At 46.2% G+C, this 17603-nt stretch overlaps 1 protein-coding gene across 1 annotated transcript in view; it reads right to left on the bottom strand.

Annotated features, from left to right (window-relative positions):
* The window catches only part of KTI12 (KTI12 chromatin associated homolog), a 101893-nt gene that overhangs the window by 50342 nt on the left and 33948 nt on the right, over window positions 1-17603 (bottom strand). Inside the window, exon 3 of the mRNA XM_030187248.1 lies at window positions 7762-7814. Within this exon, the coding sequence (XP_030043108.1) occupies window positions 7762-7814 (53 nt within the window). The remainder of the gene's footprint in view (window positions 1-7761; window positions 7815-17603) is intronic.

The raw sequence follows: 17603 nt of genomic DNA, 5'->3' as shown, positions 1-17603 counted from the left end.
CACAATCAACAGCTACAGGCCATTCCAAAATTACGCAAATCCACACAACAACTGGAATGAAACCTTGAAGACCTAAACAATTGCTCCAGCAGATGCAACTTTCGAAGCTTAGGAGGCATATTTTCAAAGCACTTAGCCTTCCAAAGTTCCATAGAAACCTATGGAACTTTGGAAGGCTAAATGCTTTGAAAATATGCCTCTAGGTCTACCAGATAAAACTGAAGGATCTAACTTGATTCAATTTCTGGAAAACTAGATTCCAAAATGTTTCAATTTGAAAATTTCTCAGTTGATAGAACTTAAAAGAGCTCATAGGGCACCATCCTTTATTCCTCTGAATGTGAAAACTCCCAGAGCAATCATAACTACATCATAAGATACCAATATGCATGTCAAATCTTGCAGCTAGCCAAGCCTAAAGCCCCGCTAAAATTCAAAAGACATGCTATCCTACCCTTTTTGTTGCTCAGTTACATAAAAAGACTATTCAACGATGAAAGCAATTCCTTGCAATGAGGTCTTGGCACAAATGCACAGGCACCAAATATGACCTCTTTCTCCTGACTATGAAAGTCACTATTAACATTTTGACTAAATCCTTTGAGGATCCAGATGCTTTACTGCCAACACTTAGAACAATTGGGTTTTGTGGACATACATACAACTATTAATACTTCTATAACTTGATGCATTCTCCTATGAACATTTCTGCATCTTCTAGAATTTGTCCTGTATGGCAGTTCTTACCATGCTGGTAATCTCAGCATTGAGTTTACCTTCCCAACTAGAACCTCTATCGCCTTCCACATATATTATTGTTCTTAAATTTCTACATTCAGATGGTCTTCTTCTAGTTTGATCATTGTATTCTTATCTTGAAGAATAGTTGCTACTTCTGTATTTGAATATAAACCTTATATTGGTTTGATAACTTGCTAAACAACTACTAATATTTTTCTGGTACTTCAAATTTTTGGTTTCTCCTTCTCTGATGTTATCATGCTGGTCTTCCTTAACACTTATTACATAAATGTTATTTGCATATCTTTTTGATGTCTTCATATTAGTTTCAAATTTGCATATCCTATCTCTACTATCTGATCTAAAGTTTGTTTTTTGTTTTGTTATATCTCATTGAGATGCCTGATGCTTTCTTTCTACTCTCATGTTGGCACTTGGTTGCTAGTTCTCATATAGCTCACTTTTTTCTATATGAGCAGATTGCTCTCTCATCATTCCAATGTGTTGGATTGCATATCTATACGATGGTTTTAATTGCACAGAAAATGTCCTTTTTTTATGGATACTTTCTTATACACCCCGAAGATATTTTTTTCTTTAGATCTCTTATTGCTAATAACTTAAAAATAATTTCCCTAAATATAAAAGGATTAAACAACCCTTTTAAGAGAAGTAAATTTTGGTCTTATATTAATAGAATTTCCCCAGACATTCTATTCATTCAGGAAACTCATTTAGATGCTGCTCGTTATCTTCTAAATCATACTAAATATTCCATGGCAGCTGTTTCTCCTGCTATAAGAAAAAGTAAATTAAAAAATAAAATGGCACAGCAATGTATTATAAATCTTCCTTGCCATTTACTTTAACTTCACAATATTCTAATAATGAGGGTAGCTGGATTATTAACACTCTTATTGGTCAAACCTTTTAGTGTTTTGTAATACTTATGATCAAAACAGTGATGATCCCTCTTTTTTTCAGATATAGCTAATAATTTATTATCATTTACTACTATCCCTATAATTTTGGGTGGTGGTTTTAATTTAGTGTTGAACCCAGCTATTGATAGGAAATCTAAATGTTCTGCTACTACCTCTAAAGGCAGAAAGTTTGTTTCTACTATTATTGAAGAATTACAACTTGTTGATATCTAGAGATTATTTCATCCTTCTGAATATGATTTTTCTTATTATTCTGCTCCACACAATATTCACTCACATATTTTTTTTCTTTCTTGTAATATTTTAACTCCCAAGATTTTAGATACCAAAAATATCAAATACCTATATTAGATCATGCTGCAATCCAAATTACTATGGCTGAAGTCCAATTAAAATTTTTTAATTGTGATTAAAGGCAGGACATCAGTCCATGGGTGAGGGGCATCCCCCACATTAGATATTGTACCTTTGCTGGTGGGGATGCCAAAGCCCCAACAGTCAAAGAAATCTACTACCAAAGCAGCCCCCTTCCTCCTTGTGCTGCCTCAGGTGTAAGGAAGTCAATGGGGTGCCTCTAGCCGCCGATGCAGGCATGAACTTTGCATGCTTGGGAAGTGTAAGAGTTGGTGGCTGGAGGCACTCCGCTGACTTCAATGCTGGTGAGGCAATATGAGGAGGAAGGGGGTAACTCAGGCAGCAAATTCCTTCAACTGGTGAGGCTTCAGCTACCCACCAGCCATTCAATAGTACTGGAGGGGCCTGAGCCCATTTTCTCTCTCATATGTGCCCCCCTGTGCCTTCACCCATTCTCTCTCTCTCATATGTGCCCTGTGCTGTCACCCATTATCTCTCTCATGAGCCCCCCCCCCCCCCGTGCCCTCACCCACTCTCTCTCTCATATGTGCCCCTGTGCCTTCACCCATTCTCTCTCCCTCTTGTGGCCTCCCATGCCTTCAACCATTCTCTCTCCCTCTCATGAGTGCCCATGTCTTCATCCATTCTCTGTCCCCCTGCACCTTCACCCATTCTCTCTCTCATACATGCCCCCCCCCCTCCATGCCTTCACCCATTCTCTCTTTCTCATAAGCATCCCTCGTGCCTTCACCCATTCTCTCTCTCTCTGATATGCACCCCCCGTGCCTCCACCCATTCTCTCTCTCTCTGATATATGCCCCCTGTGCCTTCACCCATTCTGTCTCTCTCTCAAATGGTGCCCCCTGTGCACTAACCCACTCTTTCTCTCTGAAATGTGCCGTGCCCCCCCCTCCCCTCCCGCAGTCATCTCTCGTCCCCTCCGCTGCTGTAAGAGAGAGAGATGCCTGTGGTCCAGGAGGAGACAAAGAGATGCTGGACCGACTGTATGTGTGTGCATTAGTGAGGGCAGGCAGGGGAGGGAGGGCAGTTATTAATCGTGATTACATTTTAATCATGACTAATAATTAACACATTAATTGTGGCATTAATCACAATTAACGAGCAGCCCTACAACAAATTACAATAGAAATTTTCCTTTCCCTAAAAAACAAAAAATCAGAATTCCACTGGAGATTTAATCCTGTTTTGATTAATGAAGAAGGTTTTATTGACTCAGTCAAAACAGCTATTCAAGATTACTGTTCATACACCCAACTGCCGAGAAAGAAGAAATTAAAAAGGGAAGGCACTCACCCTGATGCGGACAGGGTATATCACCATAGCAGCAACTCCCAGGAGGAGCCCAAATGGAGTTCCACAGTCCCAGCATATTTTTTTCAGCTATTTTTTTTTTTTTTTTGCCGGCTAAATGCTGCAGAGGGGTTTTTTTTTCTGTGAGGGACTACTGGGAGCAAGGGAAAGGTGGGGTAAGGCAGGGACCTGGGAACCCAGATATGCATTCAAAGTGGGCACCTTCAGTCACACACACCCTGCTCAAATGGCCAAGCCCAGGAGCTCCCCACTAAGTCAAATCCAGGAGCTGGAAGGAATCCATTCACCACCTGCTGGAGATAGAGATATACTGAAGGGCTAAGGAACTGGTCATCCAGGGTCACTGTCTTCATTTCAGTGTTCTCTATCACCACCTGTTGGTAAGCGGATACAACCCACCAGTTTCTGGATTCATCTGCTGCTGAGGCTAAGGAATAGAAGCTAATATGACACACCCTATGTCAGGTCCTTGAGGCAGGACCGGAATTTGTGAGCCCTTGGACCACTGCCGAGGAGCGGCAGAGGCAGGCAAGACCACCCTGGAACTGGATACAAGGAACAGCAGGACTGGAACTCGGGACTGGAGTAGTAACAGAGGCAGGCAACTAGAACAGCCAGAACAGGAACAGCTTCACCTGCGCTTGACCACCGTTCCTCCAGAGTTGAGCTCTGGAGTGCGGGTGGCCGGCAGGACTTGCAGGACAGGGCAGGAACTGAAGACCCAGAGGACCCACCCTCAGTCCAGGATACACGAGGGAGGCTTGGCACAGAACTAAACTAGACTAGGACTGAAAGCTACACGCAGCCACTAAGCCAGAAACATAAGACAGACCAAGGGGACAAGACGTATACAAAGCCTAGGCAGAGACAGGATTCAGGATTGTTTTAATCTAGGGTTCAGAGACCCCTAGGTTCTGCCCGGCACTGGAGTTCAGCTGTCCAGTAGCGGAGAGAACCTCAAAAGAAGGATGGTTTGGCCTCAAATCTAACTCCATCTCTAAATGGTACTAGTACTGAGGTAATCAAGAAGTTGTGAAGTTCTAAAATGAATTGCCACTGAGAGAGACGCTAGTCCGCCTCTCAGCACTGGCAAGGAAAAGATACCAGCCTTATGACAAACTGGATTTAGGCTACAGGTTATACAATGCAGCGAGAGAGAGCCTGATAGAGCAGAAGCATCTATACTTACAGCCTTTGATCATTAAGTGAAGTCCACAGAACATCATTTGGGATGAGGAGTTTATTTGCCAAGATACAAGTCAAATCAGTGATTGACAACAGGCACGTACAATCAATTAATTATAGGAATATAATAATCCAGCTGCAAACAGGTGTTAATTAGTTCCTAATCTTTTATCATTTCTTTTACCAATTAAAGGTTTTACAAGGGAAAGCAATTAGGTAATTTGTCAATTCTGCTGGTCACATTAGTTTCCCTTGGAGAGAGAGAGTGCCAACCCTTCTCTCTAACTTAAACCAGGAAATACTCTGATTTTTATAGGTGCACACAGGATATGGATAATATGATAGTAGATATACCTGATTGGATCTATGCTAATGTCATGGTTACCACTGATTGGCTCATGCTAATGAGTAGCTTTTATCTTGCTAACATGGTTTTGTCTTTAGCTCGCTTGACCACAAATCTTAAGCAAGACCCTGCATCCAGCTATGCCCTTCCTTTCTCACACCATGGCTGACCACAATGTCACTCTGTCCTTTGGACCCCCACCCTTGTGTTTCCTGTTGTTCTCTGCAGTGCTCCAACACTGGGAGTTCAAGCAAGAGCCACACAGGCCTGTAAGCTTTTCCTTCATTTTAGAGCCTGAACCAAAGTCTAGGCAGGGGACCAAGGCTCATAGCTGTAGCATTTTTATACATCTCCCCCCTTTGAAGGCCTTTAGGAAAGGGCTTCAACAATATATGGTTTGACAACTTATAGTAGGCTAAGTCAATCATCTAGGCCTTATGTTCACACCTCAGAAGACCGAAGGCTGTCTTAGGTTGGGACAATTAGTCCTCCTTACCCGTCATGGCCAAACAATCTTTCTGAGCACCAGGGAGGTGGACAGTAAGTATACACGAGGGAGGCTTGGCACAGAACTAAACTAGACTAGGACTGAAAGCTACACGCAGCCACTAAGCCAGAAACACAAGACAGACCAAGGGGACAAGACGTACACAAAGCCTAGGCAGAGACAGGATTCAGGATATACACTCAGGATATACACACTAGCTAGGCAGAGACAGGATAATAAACCAGGAATAGCAGAGTCTTAGGGCAGGCTGCAAACAGAGAGAATAAACCAGGAACTAGCAGAGTCTTGGGCAGGCTACAAACAGAGAGAATAAAGCAGGAACTAACAGAGTCTTTAGACAGGCGGCAGACAATAGAATAAAGCAGGAGCTAACCGAGTCTTTGGAAAGGCAGCAGACAGAGGAATTAACCAGGGATAACAGGGTCAGGGCTGAAGCTTCAGACTCCAAACACAGACAGAGAGAAAATGGCTGAAGCTTCAGACTCCAAACACAGAGCAAGGCAACAGAAGGACTAGCAGTCCACAGACACAAAGCAGAAGGACAGAGCCCACACAGAAGGACTAGCAGTCCACAGACACAGGCAAGAGCCCCAGAGAAAGGCTAAGTAGCAGCGCAGCAGTGCACTCACTAACCTGACAACCTTTTGGCATAGCACATGCAAAGGCCCTGAATGCAAGAACAGCACGTCCTTATGAAGGCTCTCACTGAGTATGTCACCTACTGCAGGACAGGAGCAGGGAACACACTCACACCAAGGAGAGGCTTGGAACACATAGGAAGAACAGGCAGGAGCCATCTTGGAAGCTGGCACAAAACAAGCGGGAGCCATCTTAGATGCTGGCTCCTCAGAGAGGCATAGCCCACACAGGTGAGGTCTAGTGAAGCAATCAGCACACAGAGACAAGACTAACACAGAAACAGACAGAAGCCAGCATAGATGCTGACCCCCAGAAATAAGGTAAGTCTGAGGGTAGTCGTCTGATCCATGAGATGACTCAAATTAAAAAATGTAATTCATATTCTGTAGTACTTGCCATTGATAATGCCTCTAACCAACTTAAATCATACCTTTCTAAAAAGTCAGAACTTTTTCTGATTTACCTACATGGAATAATTCCAAGATTCTTACTAATACTACTACTGATTGGTAAAATTGGCATGCTAATAATATCTGGCTAGTCTCTCAATTAATGAATGATGGGGAATTAAAATCCTTCTCTCAACTACAGAACAAATTTCACTTATCTGACACACAATTTTGTTTTAACTGGTATTGTCTACATCAGGCTTTGAATTCCAGCATTTATCCTCAGGTCTCTTAACTGAATCCTTTTTGTCAGCGTACACATTATATAAACATTCTGCATCCTTATTCTAGAAATGTTTCGAAACTCACTCCAAAAATTTTTATCTTCCCAAAAAGCCTGGGAAAATGAAATAGGTGACTCCATGTCTGAAAACCAAATGGCCCTTTTTTGGCTATATGGTCCTAGGCCATCTCTCTCATCCTCAGTTACCCAATCTATTTTTTCTACAACATAGGTGATAACAGTTAAATCTTACAAATGTGGTCTTACTCAAAATTATCTTTGTTGTTTCTTTAATAGTAACAAAGGGAATCTCAAACACATGATTTTTGAGTGTGACAATGTCATTATGTTTTTCAACAGATGTTTGGATCAAAATTGTAAGTATTTTACAAATTAATGAAACATTATTGCACAAATGTATTATTTGAAAATCCTTAATTGCACAAATGTATTATTTGAAAATCCTTAATTTTTTCATATGAAGACACTGCATTATTTAACTTTTTAGTTTCCACTGCTTTAAAATTGATCATTCAACACTGGGAAAAAAACCTCTATTTTTTTGTTTTATTTATGGTGGAACACTGTATTACAGTTCAGAAATATGATGATATCTCCATCTCTCTTACTAGCTAATTGTAAGCGTAACAAAAAATGGCCCAAAGTTGCTAAATTTCTTTTTAAAGCTTCTAAGACTCAACTCATTGGATTGAACTAATTTTTGCTGCTCATATGTCTGTTTAGTTTGATTAGTTCTTTGAACTGTTATGGTAATTCTTTATCAAACTTTTATATTGTACTATACAGATTTCTATTTGGTAATAACAGATACTCAGTAATGCTTACTGTATATACTTATTGTTTTAGTATAAACTTCAATAAAAAATATATATATTTTAAAAATGGACAATCAGGATTAGCCAAAATGGCCCTTTTCTGACTTTTTCTCTGTCTCAACCATCCTATGTAACCATGGGCTCATTTTACTAGGGTTTATCTCAGCCTTAGAGGTGGAGGCTTAGTCATGGAAAGAAGCTCACCTTTTATGTAGTTAAGTGAATCCAGAATCACCACATCTTCCTTGTTGAGCTTCCTGTAACAAAAACATAATGAATTTAATATAAAATGAATTAGATCTAATTTGATATTTTTTGCTCTTGAACAACAAGAACCAAATGGCCACAGAAGAGTTATTGACAAAGATAAAAAGGCCCTCATAACACGCCAATTGCAAAGAAAGGACAGGAACCATCAAGAGGACTTAAAAACAACCAAAGCAATGCCATTTCTGCTCGCGGGCAGGTCTGCAAACTGACAAGAATGGAAAAATTTGTCAAGTTACACAATGAAGCCAGTCTGTACTGGAAGGAAAGAGGCCCAAAAGACACATCGGTCTTTTCCCCACCCACTTCCAAAATGGGCAACCATCAGTGAATTTACCAGGCCAGCAGAAGACACCACTACTAGGGATCTCTCTGTAAGAACACCCCAGGACTCAAGAGTACATATACAGGACTGGATGGTGGGTAGGCAGGCGGCAGTTCTTGTGTTGTCAGAAGCATTGGGTGTAAGGAAGATTCTGGAACATTTAAGACTGTGAAGCAAGACAAGCCGGCGAGAGATGCATCTTATCTTACTCCTGTGTAATTTCCAATACATATTTTCCACAGCTAAGAAAAATGGTAAGAGGCTCACTTTAACCAAAGCAAAAAGGAAACAATAGAAAGAGAAAGCGAATGCTACATACCTGTAGAAGGTATTCTCCGAGGACAGCAGGCTGATTGTTCTCACTGATGGGTGACGTCCACGGCAGCCCCTCCAATCGGAACACTTTTCTAGCAAAGTCCTTTGCTAGTCCTCGCGCGCCGATGCGCATGCGCGGCCGTCTTCCCGTCCGAACCGACTCGTGTTCGTCTGTCCCATATGTAGCAAACAAAGCAAGGGAAGACACAACTCCAAAGGGGAGGCGGGCGGGTTTGTGAGAACAATCAGCCTGCTGTCCTCGGAGAATACCTTCTACAGGTATGTAGCATTCGCTTTCTCCGAGGACAAGCAGGCTGCTTGTTCTCACTGATGGGGTATCCCTAGCCCCCAGGCTCACTCAAAACAACAAACATTGTCAATTGGACCTCGCAACGGCGAGGACATAACTGAGATTGACCTAACAACTTATCCAACTAACTGAGAGTGCAGCCTGGAACAGAATAAACATGGGCCTAGGGGGGTGGAGTTGGATTCTAAACCCCGAACAGATTCTGAAGCACTGACTGCCCGAACCGACTGTCGCGTCGGGTATCCTGCTGCAGGCAGTAATGAGATGTGAATGTGTGGACAGATGACCACGTCGCAGCTTTGCAAATCTCTTCAATAGTGGCTGACTTCAAGTGGGCTACCGACGCTGCCATGGCTCTAACATTATGAGCCGTGACATGACCCTCAAGAGCCAGCCCAGCCTGGGCGTAAGTGAAGGAAATGCAATCTGCTAGCCAATTGGATATGGTGCGTTTCCCTACAGCCACTCCCCTCCTGTTGGGATCAAAAGAAACAAACAATTGGGCGGACTGCCTGTTGGGCTGTGTCCGCTCCAGATAGAAGGCCAATGCTCTCTTGCAGTCCAATGTGTGCAGCTGACGTTCAGCAGGGCAGGAATGAGGACGGGGAAAGAATCTTGGCAAGACAATTGACTGGTTCAGATGGAACTCCGACACTACCTTCGGCAAGAACTTAGGGTGAGTGCGGAGGACTACTCTGTTATGATGAAATTTGGTGTAAGAGGCCTGGGCTACCAGGGCCTGAAGCTCACTGACTCTACGAGCTGAAGTAACTGCCACCAAGAAAATGACCTTCCAGGTCCAGTACTTCAGATGGCAAGAGTTCAGTGGCTCAAAAGGAGGTTTCATCAGCTGGGTGAGAACGACATCGAGATCCCATGACACTGTAGGAGGTTTGACGGGGGGCTTTGACAAAAGCAAACCTCTCATGAAGCGAACAACTAAAGGCTGTCCCGAGATTGGCTTACCTTCCACATAGTAATGGTATGCACTAATCGCGCTAAGGTGAACCCTTACAGAGTTGGTCTTGAGACCAGACTCAGACAAGTGCAGAAGGTATTCAAGCAGGGTCTGTATAGGACAAGAGCGAGGATCTAAGGCCTTGCTGTCACACCAGATGGCAAACCTCCTCCATAGAAAGAAGTAACTCCTCTTAGTGGAATCTTTCCTGGAAGCAAGCAAGATGCGGGAGACACCCTCTGACAGACCCGAAGAGGCAAAGTCTACGCTCTCAACATCCAGGCCGTGAGAGCCAGAGACTGGAGGCTGGTATGCAGAAGCGCCCCTTTGTCCTGTGTGATGAGGGTCGGAAAACACTCCAATCTCCACGGTTCTTCGGAGGATAACTCCAGAAGAAGAGGGAACCAGATCTGACGCGGCCAAAAAGAAGCAATCAGAATCATGGTGCCTCGGTCTTGCTTGAGTTTCAACAAAGTCTTCCCCACCAGAGGTATGGGAGGATAAGCATACAGCAGACCTTCCCCCCAGTCCAGGAGGAAGGCATCCGATGCCAGTCTGCCGTGGGCCTGAAGCCTGGAACAGAACTGAGGGACTTTGTGGTTGGCTCGAGATGCGAAGAGATCCACCAAGGGGGTGCCCCACACCTGGAAGATCTGTCGCACTACCCTGGAATTGAGCGACCACTCGTGAGGTTGCATAATCCTGCTCAACCTGTCGGCCAGACTGTTGTTTACGCCTGCCAGATATGTGGCTTGGAGCACCATGCCGTGACGGCGAGCCCAGAGCCACATGCTGACGGCTTCCTGACACAGGGGGCGAGATCCGGTGCCCCCCTGCTTGTTGATGTAATACATGGCAACCTGGTTGTCTGTCTGAATTTGGATAATTTGGTGGGACAGCCGATCTCTGAAAGCCTTCAGAGCGTTCCAGACCGCTCGCAACTCCAGGAGATTGATCTGCAGATCGCGTTCCTGGAGGGACCAGCTTCCTTGGGTGTGAAGCCCATCGACATGAGCTCCCCACCCAAGGAGGGACGCATCCGTAGTCAGCACTTTTTGTGGCTGAGGAATTTGGAAAGGACGTCCCAGAGTCAAATTGGACCAAATCGTCCACCAATACAGGGATTTGAGAAAACTCGTGGACAGGTGGATCACGTCTTCTAGATCCCCAGCAGCCTGAAACCACTGGGAAGCTAGGGTCCATTGAGCAGATCTCATGTGAAGGCGGGCCATGGGAGTCACATGAACTGTGGAGGCCATGTGGCCCAACAATCTCAACATCTGCCGAGCTGTGATCTGCTGGGACGCTCGCACCCGCGAGACAAAGGACAACAAGTTGTTGGCTCTCGCCTCTGGGAGATAGGCACGAGCCGTCCGAGAATCCAGCAGAGCTCCTATGAATTTGAGTTTCTGAATTGGGAGAAGGTGGGACTTTGGATAATTTATCACAAACCCCAGTAGCTCCAGGAGGCGAATAGTCATCTGCATGGACTGTAGAGCTCCTGCCTCGGAAGTGTTCTTCACCAGCCAATCGTCGAGATATGGGAACACGTGTACCCCCAGCCTGCGAAGTGCCGCTGCTACTACAGCCAAGCACTTCGTGAACACTCTGGGCGCAGAGGCGAGCCCAAAGGGTAGCACACAGTACTGGAAGTGACGTGTGCCCAGCTGAAATCGCAGATACTGTCTGTGAGCTGGCAGTATCGGGATGTGAGTATAGGCGTCCTTCAAGTCCAGAGAGCATAGCCAATCGTTTTCCTGAATCATGGGAAGAAGGGTGCCCAGGAAAAGCATCCTGAACTTTTCCTTGACCAGATATTTGTTCAGGGCCCTTAGGTCTAGGATGGGACGCATCCCCCCTGTTTTCTTTTCCACAAGGAAGTACCTGGAATAGAATCCCAGCCCTTCCTGCCCAGATGGCACGGGCTCGACCGCATTGGCGCTGAGAAGGGCGGAGAGTTCCTCTGCAAGTACCTGCTTGTGTTGGAAGCTGTAAGACTGAGCTCCCGGTGGACAATTTGGAGGTTTTGAGGCCAAATTGAGGGTGTATCCTTGCCGGACTATTTGGAGAACCCACTGATCGGAGGTTATGAGAGGCCACCTTTGGTGAAAAACTTTCAACCTCCCTCCGACCGGCAGGTCGCCCGGCACTGACACTTGGATGTCGGCTATGCTCTGCTGGAGCCAGTCAAAAGCTCGTCCCTTGCTTTTGCTGGGGAGCCGTGGGGCCTTGCTGAAGCGCACGCTGCTGACGAGAGCGAGCGCGCTGGGGCTTAGCCTGGGCCGCAGGCTGTCGAGAAGGAGGATTGTACCTGCGCTTACCAGAAGAGTAGGGAACAGTCTTCCTTCCCCAAAAAAATCGTCTACCTGAAGAGGTAGAAGCTGAAGGCTGCCAGCGGGAGAACTTGTCGAAAGCGGTATCCTGCTGGTGAAGCTGCTCTACCACCTGTTCGACTTTCTCTCCAAAAATGTTATCCGCACGGCAAGGCGAGTCCGCAATCCGCTGCTGGATCCTATTCTCCAGGTTGGAGGCACGCAGCCATGAGAGTCTGCGCATCACCACACCTTGAGCAGCGGCCCTGGACGCAACATCAAAGGTGTCATACACCCCTCTGGCCAGGAATTTTCTGCACGCCTTCAGCTGCCTGACCACCTCCTGAAATGGCTTGGCTTGCTCAGGAGGGAGCTTGTCCACCAAGCCCGCCAACTGCCGCACATTGTTCCGCATGTGTATGCTCGTGTAGAGCTGGTAAGACTGGATTTTGGCCACGAGCATAAAAGAATGGTAGGCCTTCCTCCCAAAGGAGTCTAAGGTTCTAGAGTCCTTGCCCGGGGGCGCCAAAGCATGCTCCCTAGAACTCTTAGCTTTCTTTAGGGCCAAATCCACAACTCCAGAGTCGTGAGGCAACTGAGTGCGCATCAGCTCTGGGTCCCCATGGATCCGGTACTGGGACTCGATCTTCTTGGGAATGTGGGGATTACTTAATGGCTTGGTCCAGTTCGCCAGCAATGTCTTTTTCAGGACATGATGCATGGGTACTGTGGACGCTTCCTTAGGTGGAGAAGGATAGTCCAGGAGCTCAAACATTTCTGCCCTGGGCTCGTCCTCCACAACCACTGGGAAGGGGATGGCCGTAGACATCTCCCGGACAAAGGCTGCAAAAGACAGACTCTCGGGAGGAGAAAGCTGCCTTTCAGGGGAGGGAGTGGGATCAGAAGGCAGGCCATCAGACTCCTCGCCAGAGAAATATCTGATGTCCTCCTCCTCCTCCCACGAGGCCTCACCATCGGTATCAGACACAAGTTCACGGACCTGTGTCTGAAGCCGTGCCCGGCTCGACTCCGTGGAACCACGGCCACGGTGTGAACGTCGAGAGGTAGACTCCCTCGCCCGCACCGGCGAAGCTCCCTCCGCCGACGTTGTCGGGGAGCCTTCCTGGGAGGCGACCGCAGTCGGTACCGCAAGCGGCACAGATGTCGGAGACCTCACCCCGGGCAAGGGGCCAGCCGGCGCCTCACTCGACGGTACCGGTGGCGCAAGCACCCCCGGTACCGGAGGGGAAGGGCGCAACAGCTCTCCCAGGATCTCTGGGAGGACGGCCCCGAGACTCTCGTGCAGAGTGGCTGTAGAGAAAGACATGGAAGCCGATGCAGGTGTCGAGGTCAGAGTCTGTTCCGGGCTGTCCAAAGTGGAGCGCATCGACACCTCCTGAACAGAGGGTGAGCGGTCCTCTCGGTGCCGATGCCTACTGGGTGCCGATTCCCTCGGCGACCCAGAGCTCCCGGTACCGACACGGGAAGGAGACCGGTGTTTCTTTGACTTCTTCAAACGAAGCATGTCACCGGAGCTTCCCGGCACCGACGAGGAGGACGTAGAATCCAGCCGTCGCTTCCTCGGGGCCGAGGCTGAAGAAGGTCAGTCTCGGGGGGGCTGTACCGCAGGAGCCCTCAGGGTAGGGGGAGACCCACCCGAAGGCTCACCGCCACCAGCAGGGGAATGGACAGCCCTCACCTGCACTCCAGTCGAAGCACCACCGTCCGACGACATCAGCAGAAGTGGAGGTCCCGGTACCACCGACGCCAACGCAGCCTTCCGATGTCTCGGCCCCGATGCAGAGGGTCGATGCCTCGATGCACTCGATGCAGTCGCGGCCGAGGACGGAGGACTTGACGCTGCCGACGTCGATGCACTCGATACTCCCGGTGCCGATGCCGACGAAGAGCCCGAGAACAAAACGTTCCACTGGGCCAATCATGCTACCTGAGTCCTTTTCTGTAAAAGGGCGCAAAGACTACAGGCCTGCGGGCGGTGCCCAGCCCCCAGACACTGAAGACACGACGCGTGCCTGTCAGTGAGCGAGATTACCCGGGCGTACTTGGTGCACTTCTTGAAGCCGCTGGGAGACTTCGATGACATGGGCGGAAAAATCACGCCGGTGAAATCAAAACTCGTAATTGCGGTAAGGCACCAAAAAAGAGGGGAAGAAAAAAATTCGACCCGAGGCCTCAAAAGGGCCTACCCCGAAAACGAAAAGAAACTTAACGGGGCAAAAACTGGAAATACCGGAAGGGAAAAAGACCGAAAAGGCCTTCTTCCGAAATCCTTTTCCCTTTTTTTTTTTTTAGCGAAAGAGCCAAAAAGATGCGCGAGGTCGACTTAAGGGGCGCGAACAGCGTAACACGACTGTACCGAGCGCGGACAAAAGAAGACTGACGAACACGCGTCGGTTCGGGCGGGAAGACGGCCGCGCATGCGCATTGCGCATCGGCGCACGAGGACTAGCAAAGGACTTTGCTAGAAAAGTGTTCCGATTGGAGGGGCTGCCGTGGACGTCACCCATCAGTGAGAACAAGCAGCCTGCTTGTCCTCGGAGAAAAACTAATTGGAGGCAAACAATTTTGAGTGATCCTGTTATCAGTATAGCTATCTATCTTTGCTTTGCTGTTCTTTTATAATTTTGGTGCTGGGAGGGGAGTCGACAGATGTTTTATGAACATGTGGAAGTTTTCTGGTCCTGACATGCCCCGCTGCAGTGACCTGACCCTTGATTACAGCTGTGGTGCAGCAGCAGCGGCATGCAAAGAAGCAATAAAGACTTGGAAGTAGTTCCACCAGTTTACATTATTCCCATTTTATCAATTTTGAAAGGTATTTGCAATAAAGAAAATGTGTTCCCAGTCTCCAGTCTGCTTTTAGTAAGAACATTTAGGGATCTCCAGGTACAAGTGTCTTGGTGTGTTATTTCTAATCTCCATGCCACACTACCAAGCATCTGTTACATTCTACAAACCAATGGTGTCGTACCTGCAACCCGGCAGCTACAAAACAAAGGTATGGCATTTTCTTTTTACACCTCTATCTGTCATGACCTGAATCTCTGAATTTATAGCACAGCAGTGGTTACACTGAAGCATTTCACAAAGCCACAGCTGAGTGCTATAGAAATTTGTACACAGAGCCCTGTATACAAGTAACTGCCTTGCATTCTCAGTATCTGCAAAACCAACCTACAGTACCAGATATTTTTCTGGAACAAAGCAGAGTGTATCTGTTCTCTCTAGCATAATACCCCAAGGTTTGGGAACTAATGCCTCAGAGCCAGCTGCCAAAGTTCTGCTTATACAAAAACTACAATGCCAAGAAAAACAGGTTCCCCCTTTGGCTTTGCAGCTCTGAACAGGAGGGAGATGCTGAGACACATCTGCAATGCTTCATCAAGCAAGGCCGAGCTCGCTGGGCCACCCCAACTTCTTTTCATCACTCATACATGGGCGACTTCCCATTCCTCGTCACTGTCAAAAACTACCTCCGAGTCACAGGCCAAACAACATTTTACTTTTTCTTGTTTTTATTTACAAAACTGGAAAGAAATGAACAGTTTACTGGGATGCTAACCTCCTTTGCACCTAACTTTTCAATACAATAACTAGAGAAATTATGGGGAAAAACATGGTTGGCCTGGCTATAAAAAGTAAGCTGCAGTGCAACAGTAGAGGGGAAAGGGACTTTGTGGTTTTTGCAACTACATTCAAAGTGGTTTACATAGTATATACAAGCACTTATTTGTACCTGGGGATTGAACCCAGTTCCCCAGGATCAAAGTCCGCTGCATTAACCACTAGGCTACTCTTATTAGCACAGTAGATGATGGCAGATAAAGACCTGTGCGGTCCATCCAGTCTCCTCAAAGAAGACAAACTCATAGCATAACCGTAAGGTACAATGCGATACTATATATGCATAATTGTTCTTGATTTGTCCTTGCCATTTTTCAGGGCACAGACTGTAGAGGTCTGCCCAGCACTGACCTTGTTCAACTACTGAGGCCATCATCGAAGCCCCCCACCAGCCCATCCAAATCTGTCCAGCCATGATCAAGGAACAGATCATAGAAGTCTGCCTGGTACTGGCTTTGCTTCTCAATTACTGGAGTTGCCATCTAAACATTGCTAAGTTTGTTTGGTTCCATTCTCTTTCCATACAGGATTCTTTTATGCTTATCCCATGCATTTTTTAATTCTATTACCATTTTCATCTCCTCCACCTCCTGAGGGAGGGCATTCTAGGTATCTTTGAATAACTTTGTGTTAGCAAATTTAATTACTTCAATCTCTAGCTCATTTATAAATATGTTATAAATATGTTAAAAAGCAGTAGTCCCAGCACAGACCCCTGGGGAACCCCACTATCTATCCTTCTCCATTGAGAATATTGACCATTTAACCCTACTGTCTGTTTTCTGTCTTTTAATCCACAATGGGACACTACCTCCTATCCCATGACTCTCCAATTTCCTCTGGCGTCTTTCATGGGGTACTCTATCAAACGCCTTTTGAAAATCCATATACACAATATCGACCGGCTCATGTGAAACATGTGGGAAAGAGGAACCCGAATTATAGCTACGTAATGCAAGGATCCACATTAGGAGTAACCGACCAGGAAAGAGATCCAGGCGCCCTCGTTGACGATACGCTGAAACCCTCTGCTCAGTGTGCTGCGGCGGCTAAGAAAGCAAACAGAATGTTAAGTATCATTAGCAAAGGAATGGAAAACAAAAATGAGGACTTTATAATGCCTTTGTATTGCTCCATGGTGTGATCGCACTTTGAATATTGTGTGCAATTCTGGTCGCCGCATCTCAAAAAAGATATAGTGGAATTAGAGAAGGTACAGAGAAGGGTGACAAAAATGATAACTTGCCTATGAGGAAAGGCTAAAGCGGCCAGGGCTCTTCAGCTTGGAGAAAAGACGGCTGAGGGGAGATATGATAGTGGTCTATAAAATAATGAGTGGAGCGGAATGGGTAGATGTGAATCGCTTGTTTACTCTTTCCAAAAATACTAGGACGGAGGCACACAATGAAGCTACAAAGTAGTAAATTTAAAACGAAATCAAAGAAAATATTTCTTCACTCAACATGTAATTAAACTCTGGAATTCAATGCCAGAGAATGTAGTAAAAGCAATTAGCTTAGTGGGGTTTGAAAAAGATTTGAATAGCTTCCTAAAGGAAAAGTCCATAGACCAGTGGTTCCCAAACTTGGTCCTGGAGGCACCCCATCCGGTCAGGTTTTCAAGATATCCACAATGAATATTCATGAGAGAGATTTGCATGCAATGGAGGCACCACATGCAAATCTCACTCATGAATATTTATTGTGGATATCCTGAAAACCTGACCGGATGGGGTGCCTCCAGGACCAGATTTGGGAATCAATGCCATAGACCATTATTAAAATGGACGAGGAAAATCCACTGCTTATTTCTAGGATAAGCAGCATAAGATGTATTTGGGATCTTGCCAGGTACTTGTGACCTGGATTGGCCACTGTTAGAAACAGGATGATGGGTTTGATGGACCTTCGGTCT

This window comes from Microcaecilia unicolor, chromosome 1 (genome assembly GCF_901765095.1).
Source record: "Microcaecilia unicolor chromosome 1, aMicUni1.1, whole genome shotgun sequence".
In the NCBI taxonomy this organism is placed as follows: domain Eukaryota; kingdom Metazoa; phylum Chordata; class Amphibia; order Gymnophiona; family Siphonopidae; genus Microcaecilia; species Microcaecilia unicolor.
Note: the sequence above shows the minus strand (reverse complement) of the source record. Positions and strands in the feature narration are given on the sequence as shown.